This window comes from Contarinia nasturtii, unplaced genomic scaffold (genome assembly GCF_009176525.2).
Source record: "Contarinia nasturtii isolate CC-2019 unplaced genomic scaffold, AAFC_CNas_1.1 Cnas_scaffold_493, whole genome shotgun sequence".
NCBI lineage: Eukaryota > Metazoa > Arthropoda > Insecta > Diptera > Cecidomyiidae > Contarinia > Contarinia nasturtii.
This window is the reverse complement of record NW_022197846.1, coordinates 1273059-1283890: the sequence shown is the minus strand read 5'-3', so window position 1 is coordinate 1283890 and position 10832 is coordinate 1273059. Positions and strand designations below refer to the sequence as shown.

General features: G+C 31.5%; 3 protein-coding genes across 8 annotated transcripts in view; 1 reads left to right on the top strand and 2 right to left on the bottom strand.

Moving 5' to 3' along the window:
* Positions 1 to 229: 229 nt before the first annotated feature.
* Positions 230 to 982, bottom strand: LOC116339235 (mitotic-spindle organizing protein 1-like). Of its 6 annotated transcripts, none has more exons than XM_031764994.1 (3): positions 880 to 982; positions 631 to 718; positions 230 to 551 (listed from the first exon to the last, which is right to left on the bottom strand). In XM_031764994.1, exons 2-3 carry the CDS (start codon positions 689 to 691, stop codon positions 340 to 342), a joined length of 273 nt encoding a protein of 90 aa, XP_031620854.1. In that variant the 5' UTR covers positions 692 to 718; positions 880 to 982; the 3' UTR covers positions 230 to 339. The 6 variants fall into 6 exon arrangements, with proteins under 6 accessions (XP_031620854.1, XP_031620858.1, XP_031620855.1 ...); XM_031764998.1 differs by having other exon boundaries at positions 631 to 693; positions 880 to 959; XM_031764995.1 differs by having other exon boundaries at positions 804 to 928.
* A 76-nt stretch (positions 983 to 1058) lies between these two features.
* Positions 1059 to 2602, top strand: LOC116339229 (putative methyltransferase C9orf114). The gene is made up of 3 exons (XM_031764987.1): positions 1059 to 1682; positions 1747 to 2222; positions 2288 to 2602. The coding sequence occupies exons 1-3, from the start codon at positions 1123 to 1125 to the stop codon at positions 2548 to 2550; spliced, it is 1299 nt and encodes a 432-aa protein (XP_031620847.1). The 5' UTR covers positions 1059 to 1122; the 3' UTR covers positions 2551 to 2602.
* Positions 2600 to 10832, bottom strand: part of LOC116339228 (epidermal growth factor receptor substrate 15-like 1) — a 24436-nt gene continuing 16203 nt past the window's right edge. Inside the window, exons 13-14 of the mRNA XM_031764985.1 lie at positions 4093 to 4186; positions 2600 to 3349 (exon numbers count right to left, since the gene is read on the bottom strand). Of these exons, the coding sequence (XP_031620845.1) occupies positions 2772 to 3349; positions 4093 to 4186 (672 nt within the window). The 3' untranslated portion in view covers positions 2600 to 2771. The remainder of the gene's footprint in view (positions 3350 to 4092; positions 4187 to 10832) is intronic.

Sequence of the window (10832 nt, the reverse complement as noted above, 5' to 3'; positions counted from 1 at the left end):
ACTGAACATAAATTCAACTATCGCTCTCTCGCTGAAAATTTTATTTATTTTAAAAATGTGTCGAAATATTCAGCAAAATAATAGAAAAAGAGCGGAAATATACCAACATACTTCCGCTCTTAATAAATCTACTGGAGCATAAAGTTTCATACGCCAATGGCACTAGACCATGAGTTTATTCTTTTGTCTTGAATTATTCTGTAACCTTTTGTTATGAAAATACTCTATCTTTTTATTGTTTAAAACTAGATTTTATTATGCGATATTAGCTTTAATAATGCATTTCTGTAGAACAGAAAAATACATGAACATTCTTGTATTTATCAACGTGTTAAAACCTTAATAGCTATCGCGATTAAGAGCGTCCATTTCAGAACGGATAGAGGTCACAATATCTGCTAGTGCTTCGGGATGAACACCTGCTTCACATAACCGAATGCATACATCCAGAGTTTCAGCATTAAGTCCGGTATTTAGTAGATGTGACATATTGTTTAGCGTTTTTCGAACTTTTTGCGATTGTTGAAGTTGAATGTAGCTTTGCTCGTTGCCTAAAAAAATAATCAATGTTAAATAATTCCCAATGAAATATGATGCCAAGCAATTATCATGCAAATAAAAGCTCTTTACCATTTGCACGTATATCGTCATTATTTGGTTGCTCAGATGACATAATGTTGCGATTCCTCATATCTTTCAACAGCAAATTTGTATGAAACTATTAGCAATAATATTTTTATAAATATAAATAATAAAAGTTGTAAAAAATATACTTTTTAGTAATTGCTCAAATTGATATATACATCCAAAATATTGTAGAGATCTTTAATTCTCTAACTCTATAAAGTTAATTTTAGTTTTTTAAATACTTTTGCATACCAAAAATATATTTCTTTCGGAAATGTATTTTTACAGTTTTATATATACTGTTTAAGGAATGACAGCCAAACAAACAACAACAGATTCCATTTGTATAGTAGATTGTATGCTGTAGTAGAGTTGTACTAGATTTTGACACTGACAAATGAAATTAACAATATTCTAAATGTAAACACACGTGTTTGCTTCGGTAAATTGTACCTAAAGTCTATAAATTTTGTACAAGCTTTGAATATATTGAAGATGTCGAGCTCCGTAGCACACACGGGAAAAAAGAAATCATGGCGTGAGATTCACCGTGAACAAAAAGAACAAAGAAAGATTTATCGTGAACAAAATCTGTTGAAAAAGTTGGAAAAGCAGAATAAGCGCGATGAGCAGGAACGTCAAAGGGCGGAAAAAGACATACAGGAGAAATTAACACCAGCCGTGTCAACACTTAGTATAGCTGTACCCGGTTCAATACTTGAAAATGCTCAATCGGAAGAACTACGTACATATCTAGCGGGGCAAATAGCACGAGCTGCTTGCATTTTTAAAGTAGATGAAATCATTGTTTTTGATGATCTGGGTGAAGATAATGCAAAACGCTCAAAAACTAGTGACACTTGGCAAGAGGATGGCGAGACTAAAAACATTAGGCATTGCTGTTTACAACTAGCCAGAATCTTACAATATTTAGAATGTCCACAATATTTACGGAAATTTTTCTTTCCATTACACAAAGATTTAAAGTATACTGGCCTCTTGAATCCACTTGATGCTCCGCATCATTTGCGTCAACAAAGCGAGTTTATTTACCGGTAAAGACTTTTGAATAAAACATGTGTGAAAGTATAAAAGACTAAAATACCAATTTTGTTGCAGTGAAGGCGTCGTGAGCGGAAAACCACCCAAGCAAAGCAAAGGCTCATACATAAATATTGGTCTTTTGAATGACTGCTTAGTCGATAAAATACTTACTCCAGGCTTAAGAGTTACAATTAAATTGGAGTTAAATCAAGATTTAAAATCAAAGAAAATCAGGGGTAAAATTGTCTCGCCGCTTCAACCACGTCTTGAAACAGGAGTATATTGGGGTTACACTGTTCGAATTGCAAAATCTTTTTCCGATATTTTTACTAAATCTCAGTATGAGAATGGTTATGATTTGACAATTGGAACATCTGATAAGGGAACGAATATTCACAGTTTAACGGAAAAATCATTGAAATTTAATCATGCATTGATTGTTTATGGTGGTGTTTTGGGTTTAAATGCGGCCATTGAAAACGATGAAAACTTGGATGTCGATGATCCTAGTTTGTTGTTTGACAATTATATCAACGTTGCACCCAATCAAGGTAAATCAAAACTAAAAGACTTAATTTTATAATAATTTTTATTGATTTATTTATAAATTAAATAGGATCGCGTACTATCAGGACAGAGGAGGCAATATTAATATCATTAGCAGCTCTTGATGAAAAAATGCAACCACAACATGAACCAAAAGTGTTTGATTTATCCCATCAAATTGCGAGGAGTGAAGACACTGGAATCAAGCAACCAATGAAATTTCATGGAAAACGAAACCATAAACAGATGAATTATCAACATAGTAATCAGCATGAATCCACTCATAATTTTACAGGATCATTCGAAGAAGATATTCTAACATTGGAAACATAACAATTATCTAATCTTCAGTTAAATAAATAACGAAATAAAAGAGAACAAGTTATATTTGAGTTTTTTCTATTTCTGTATATAATACTTCCAAAAATACATTAAAATTAATATTATTCAAATCGGTTGAAAAACTGACGATAAGTTTTACAATAATGACTTCGTTTTCATCGCAGATTGATTTGGCTTAATCTAAATGTAATATCTAAATGAGTACATTTTGTTCATTGATCCACTAAACTTCTTTTTAACGCTTCTTCAAGATCAGCGTCGAATTGCTCATTTTTGGAAAATTTATTTTGGAATTTCGAAGGAATATTCTCCTGATGTTTTTCTATATCACAGTTTGTTGATGGTGATTTCATTTTGTTGGTAGTTGATTTGAATACATTAGCATTACTGAAATCTGCGAAGTTCGTTTCATCATCCAAACTGCAGCGGTATTGTAAATGTTGATGTTTTGTTGAGTCATTTTTTACGAAGCAGTTGAATTTGGTTTCCAAATTATTAAAACTTTTATAATTATCGATTTTTCCCAAAAACTGATCTTTGGCATTAGGGGAAGCTGTTGTTACATCATGGCCATCGACTTGATTGCTAGAAAATGCAATGTTTGCAAACAAGTCTGAGTCGTTCGTCGATGAAAATGCATCAAAATTGGCAAAATTATCTATGGATTCATTATTATTGTTTGAACCAACACCGTTTAAAGGTTCTTCTCGTACAAATCCGCTAGAAATATTCTTGTCCTGAGTTAAATGTTCATTTTTTTGTCCCGATTGAACCACCTTCGAATGTGCATCTGTACAAGTGCATAAAACAATTTCCCATTAGATGAAGAAACAATTACACCATAATATGTTAGTATGAACATATTCTTTTTACTTTTCCATACAATTATTAATAAAGAAATAGCATAACTTTTAGTGGCATTAAATTCCATATATTATATTTCAATTAATATATTATTTCCAATTGGATAGCTACATATGAATCGTTGCGGAGAAAAAGTAGCTCTTATTTTTCTTCAAGTAATACTGCAACATGAAGTTTTTTTCTCACGGTTTATTTGTTCTAATCAAACTATGTAATATCGATAGATGCCATCGAAACGATAGATCGATGCGTCAATATATCGTCGCATCGTAGCATGCGCAAGTGGCTTGCAAACGAACCAAGTGAATAGCGGAGACGCAAGAAAACAAAGTGAATAGCGACAACGAACGATGTTATCCGTTGCTGCTATCCACTCACTTCGTTTTCGTGCGTCTCCGTTATTCACTTGGTTCGTTTGCAAGCGACTTACGCATGCTACGATGCGACAATATATTGAAATATGTCATATATTATTTCGATGGCATCTATCGATATTACATAGTTTGGTTCTAATACAACAAATAAACTATTCATAAAAAACTTTATATTGCTACTTTTTCTCCGCAACGATTCATATCATGATCTATATCAATATTAGAACTTTAAATATAGCATACATGTGCTTGATGTACATTTGGTGAGTAGTTCTTAAGTTTGAGTAATAATTACCTTGAGTGTCGCAAAATGGGTCTTCTATGTTGAAAGGATCTTCATAACGATAATCTTTGAAAGGATCTTCAGTAAAATCACCGAGACCGCAATTCTAAATAATAATTCAAGTCATTAAAAAACAATTAAAGGATGAAAAATAAATTAAATAAAGAAAATAAACAGGCATCATCAGGGGCGTCTCCAGGAATACTGACTAAATAGAGGACGTCAAAAATACAGTATCTCTTAAAAAATATTCTTTTCGAATTTTTGAAATTTTTATTTTACAAATCAAACAAAAGTGGCTTTTGATAGAAATCGAAGTGAATGCATATTATGCATTGCATAATTACAATTGAAATTTAAACCTTGATTACCAACATATTTTCCTAAGTCTATTATTTTTTATCCCACGATTAAAATTGGGTAAAAACATTAAGGAATTATAAAAGGGAGGGAGTATATAGGCGAAAGAAAATCGAAAAATGCACTCTTTTTGTGTCCCTCTATCGGTCATTTCGTACAATTTATGTCAAACAAGCAGATTGATTACCGTTTCACGAGCTATAAGTTTACTATAAACAGTCTTTCTCCAAATGCACCAAATGACCGGTAGAGTGCTGAATACAAAACGGATGATTTTTTTTGTCTAAAAAGGGTATTTTCAATCAATTTTGTTATTTGAGATATTTTCTAACGTTTTTGTTTCGATTATTTTGTTGATTTCTCATATCTATAGTTTTCTGAGAAACTTTCAATTGTTTTTCAATGAAACTTTCAATAAAAACCGAATAATTTTGTAATTTTGACGTACAATTAATTAATGTATTTTATTCTGAACGATGCATATAAAAACAGAAGAAAGGAGTATTTAAATCAGTGTATCCATAACAGAAATAGCACTAAATAGTGTCGATATCTATACTATATCGGTGCACCAAATGGAAGATATTTCCACAAGACACCGTAACTCACGATCGACGTGAGTGCGGACGGCAAACATGTTGACGCATACACACAGTTCTTTCTACTGCCGCACGGCGACTTGTAATTTTTTCCGTCTACACTCACTTCGATCGTGCGATACGGTGCCGTGCGGAAATATCTTCCATATATAGTGGACCGATATAGTATAGATATCGACACTATTTAGTGTTATTTCTATATATTATGGACACACTGATTTAAATTGGCGAAACGAGCCGAAATTTAAGAAAAATATAGTTCGAAAAGCATGTTCCAGTTTTCGAGCTCCTAAAAACGAGGACAATTTCTAGTTTGTGGGCTCAAGGAGGCTAGCGTCACCCTCCCCTTGCCCTCTGCTGGAGACGCCCTGCTCATCATATATTTGCTACATATATGACTGAAATGAGTAAAGTTAGGAGAATATTTTTATAATAGCTACATTTTAATTATTTACGAATGTTAGTTTTTTTAATAATACATTGCAACCGTTTTATTAGCTGATACTAGATGTACATAAATTTAATTCAAATAAACTTTTGCACTGATTCAGAACTTATTTCGAATTCCAATTGTTAATATCTATATTTAAGTTGTCTGAATGTTGAGTTATTTTTAAAAATATTTTTCAATGACGGAAAAACATTTTTTCAATAATGTAATTTTAAGGATGATGATTTTAAGGGGTAATAAACATTATCGAAACCACTTAAAATTAAATAGTTAATGTGAGCTCAATATCAATAATACCATTTGAATTAGTATCAAACAAATTTGTAACGTTTTTTTTTACCATTTCAACATATGTATAGTTTCCACTTTCCACAGCATAATGTGAACCTGACCCAATACAACGTTAATTTTTATTTTTGTATTTCAATTCTAATGATTCATTTTCTTCATCAATTTTCTACATGAGAACTAGCGGTTCAACACCAGCCAATTCACCCATTAAAATCAAGAAATATGTGCGATGTCCAGGCACTCGAAAACTGATTGCAGCCACCATGAAACGTGGCAATTGTATTATTCGAATGGTCCATTGTGTTTCAAACGATTCCCGGAAGAAACTCGACGAGATCGATATAAGAAATGTGTGGGCTGTGTACCAAATCCAATTGTTGGATTTATATATAGGCGATGCTATCGCGGCAACTCTTCTAGATGGACCGAATGCAGGTCGTTTGGTGTCAAAGAAGAACGCAACCAAATGTTGCAAACGTTGAAATCGAGGGAGCTACTGAAGCACAACCCACGCTTCCAACTGTATGGCCTCTACAAAGGTATGTAATTAATTGAAATTGTAAAAGAATTTAAAGCGTGGTGTTGAAGCGGACAATTCATCCAAATGTACGGAGACCACGTCAGAATGACAACAGTCAGCCATTGCCAACAGCAGCCGTAGTAGTAAGTGGAGTTTATTGAAAAACTCTGAATTACACACAAATCCGGGCCACAATTTGACCGTAAATTTGTGCCTGATAATGATGATTTTACTTTAAAATTTGTTTCTTGGGATAGTATTGAACATATGGAAGAAATTATAAGTGAAATCATAACAGCGTTATTTGTTTATAGTATAAACTTTATACAATAGATTTGTTTGTTGCGAGTTTGCAAAAAATAGATGAAACAACGCGAAAAAATCTGAATTTCACCACCATTTTTGATATTTTGGAGAATCTAATCAGTGAATTGTTTAATTTTATCTCTCGTGAGTGTTTTGAAAGTCATCTCGATTTATATTATTGTGTGATAAAAAGCATTGATTTTATGTGCATGTTCCGAATGTCGCAGCGAAACAAAACAGAAGAAACGATTGCCCTTTCTTTCACGTATGGATATACAAAGCTTATGCGCAATTTTTTGTTCTAAATTTGATAAAAGATGTGTTTGGTTCAATTCTTTGTGTAAAATATACGCCATCTATTTGTGAATTTATTTATTTATTTTTTTCAAAATGGGCTTTGGTATATATTATGAATCTATTTGAGAGTTTTTTGCTTTGTGCAAAATATTTATTGATAGTAAATTACGCAGAAAGTGTTTAATTTTCAAAATACGGATTATAACGCTTACGTCGGCTGTATTTTGTCTCTCATTGAATTTCCAACAAATATTGGATTCGGCGATTCTTCAAAATATTTAACAATTATCATATAGTGCTATAAAAACACAAAATGTATCAAATCAACACAATGACAAATTTAATGAAATCATTACAAAAAAGAATTAGTGACAAAAGTATAATAGCAATGTTCACTCTCATATATGAATGGGTCAGAATGAAAATCCGACTTGTACTCAGAGTCTATAAAAGTGGAACACAGACTTTTTTTCACATAGAATTTTTGTTGTATTACAACGAATAAACTATTTAAAAAAACTCTGGTACAAGTCGGATTTTTATTTTGCCCCATTCATATAAGTATAATATCGATACTAATTCAAGTAACTTCATTTTTGTGCTCACATTAATTGATAACAACAGATATTTTGGGTGTGTCGAAATCGACAAAAGAGGTACTTTATACAGTTCACAATTTGCTAATCAGATACGCCCCTTGGAACAAATGCCTTATACCTTATATCTTATATTAATATTTTTCTTTGGATTTTGTTATTCATTTTTGGTTTAGTTTCTTTTTATAAGCATTTTTTTTCTTTCAAATAAATTTACCAAAATGATAATAATTGGGGTGTGCTTACATATTGAAATTGCATTGTTGATATAATCAAACTGTCACTTCCATTTAAATATCTGCATATTTCTGATGTATATTTCTTGAATTCATATTAAAATAACAAATCTTCAATGGGGTATGCTGTATATACACAATATATTTTAATTTGAACAATGAACTGGATTTTCCTACATCCAAAATTTAATGTTTCTCGTCTTTTTTAAATCATGAATACGTGTATATTAGTATACTTATGGTGCCGTCACAAAACTTTACAATAACTAGTACAATTCATAGTCAACAGATTATGCGTATATCAGAGTATGAAATCGCACTTGTGAAGAAAACGCCTGCTTAGCGAGCGCAGCGCCGCAGAAGAGCGAAATGTGCTTGTCAGGAGCGACTCCTGAGTTCGTATTAGTATGCAGTAGACACTAATACAAACAAAGTTAGTCACACTAACACATTCAGAGCTAGGAGCGGCTCCCAGCAAGCTTGCTCTTCATGAGTGACAAATTCATGCTCTGGCGTATACGGTACCAACTTGCGCATGAATCACCTATGTTATTTATTGAGTGATTTATGATTCTAAATCTTCTTTAGATGGTATTGATAGTTTAGTACGCAACGCAACAATTATTTGATTGAGTTGCGCGTATATACACATAAAAGAAGAAGAGGAAGAAGAAGCACAGCCAACACGCGTTTCATACAACTGTAGATCCCTTTATCAAACGAACTTCGATCTTATTGTTTCATATTGTCACACATTTTTGAAATAATATTTATGAAGATTACAAAATATTTATTTCAAGTATTACTATGAAAATGTGTGCTAATCTCACAAAATTTCTTCATATCACCAGAAATAAGAAATCTCATCGAGTCTTAATATCATATTGAAATTGGTCAGTTTGGATTTGGGTTCTGATAAATTGCCTTTTTACTTCTTTTATAAATTGTTTCAAAATGAATATTTCGGGACTTGATTGGCACCAGTAAATCCAAAATAATTATAAAATAATATGTGATATTTATAGCATTTTTAGTTATTTTGAAGAATTTGAAATAATTATGAAATTGCCATACACTTTTAGATAACTTAGCGGACAAAATTTTAAACTTTTTTGGCATACCTAATTCAAACGTAATTTTTGTGGTTAATAAGATAAAGTTATTATTTTGCGAAGGGATTTTTTTTAAATAATTCAACAAAAACCTATCAATGAACATGAACCAAAATACCTGTTATGGTACACACAACACAAGATTGTGTCAAATGATTTTTTATTTGCTGGTACTCGTTAAATTTAAACATATTTCGTAATATATGTGGAAGTATTTCAGTTAGTCAACTTGCGTAATGCATATACAATTAAAAATAATTTCAATTGTTTGAAATTCGATGTAAATGCAATGCATTTTTTATACATTTTAATGATGAAATATGAAACGCTTTGGTGGAATGCCCTTTCTAGTGATCAATCACTTCTGTGTCAAATTTAACGTTGATTCCAATGGAAATTCCAGTTTAATTTCATTACTTTCATCCGAAAAATAAAAAATTCATTTGCCACGAAATTTGGGTAATATGTTGCGACATTTTAATCGAAATTATAGCAAAATCATCGATTCAGACCACAAAAATAGCGTCTTTGTTTTTCTCGATATAAACGTGCTGCGTAACGTCAAAGTCATTGCAAAGTTTGTCAAAACATTAAAATTTAAGAAGAGGAAAAATTTGTTTGTGAATGAATGAATTGGATTGAAATTGTGGTAAATTGCGACTTTGCTCTCTTTATAATTGCAGCTTTTACAATTTATTAGTTTGCTAAACTTTGACTTCGTATTTGAGTATAGTATACGTGGCGTTGGGGGTATGCTTCCCCAAATTAGTTCGCGAACATATGCATATCCTGTTAATTGATGATTTTACTTAAACAATTGTTTCTTGGGGGAAAGTAATTTTAAACAAGTTCTTTACGTTACCTCACCCTCTCACAATATAGCCAAAGAATATTTGATTTGCAAATAACAATACAGAATTGTTCGATTGAATGTATATTTGGTTATTGTCATACATGGGCACAGGGGAGTGTAAGCCAAATAAACCCCTTTCCCCCTTTTTTTTCAATTTGCTAGGGGTTTTCCGCAAAAAATTAAGGACTTTTTTAGCTCCTCAATTTTGTGCAAGTTGGGCAGAATTCTTTCGATTTGCTAGAATATTTTGAGTCAAAATTTCCGCCCGTTATCAATTCTTTTACGAGGAAATTAAAAACCCATTTTTTCTGTGTTTTTTGAGCAAAAAATTCTTTCGATTTGCAAGAGTATTTTCATTGGCGAATCACCCTCTTTATTTTTGACCGTGCTCATGTATGGTAATTGTGTTAAATTATTAGGCATTTCCTTGTAAGCCATTTTTCATTTAAACAATTTCTACATTTAATTATCTAATGAATGATTACTATTATTTATTTCAATATTTTGCTATTAATGCTTATTTTCGAAAATACTTTTTCTCTACATATTACCACATAACAAATATTCAATGAACACACGTCGATATGTGGATCGATACGAATAGCATCGAATGTAAGTTGTCAAAAACAGATACATTTGTTAGTTGAACTGAATGAGAAGCAATTGGGCATCTTGATTTCAGTATTCATTTGCTAATGATGATATAATATAATTTAAAACTATCATGTGTCAATCTCATATAATGATGATAATAAGTAAATTTAAAAAAAAATTATATGGATTCTGAAGCAGAATTTCTCTTTCAAAATTTACATTTTGTTAGACTCCAAGTCATAGCTGGGCCGACAGAGGTATAAGGGGGTTATTGTATTATTGAGACATCAACATTTCTTATTACTCCTTAATTTAAAAAAAAAAATGTATTTTTCCATTTTTTTATTTTTTGTTGAAATTTGTCAATTTTATTAGAACTTTTAATTACCCCTGAAATTATCAGTCTGCCCAACTATGCTCACAATGTTCACATTTAATTGTTGTTAGATTGTTAGAAATCGAGAGTAATAGTATCATTTTATGACTTCAGCACACAAGAGATAAACCCAACAAATTATTTTTGGATTCCTATTTAAA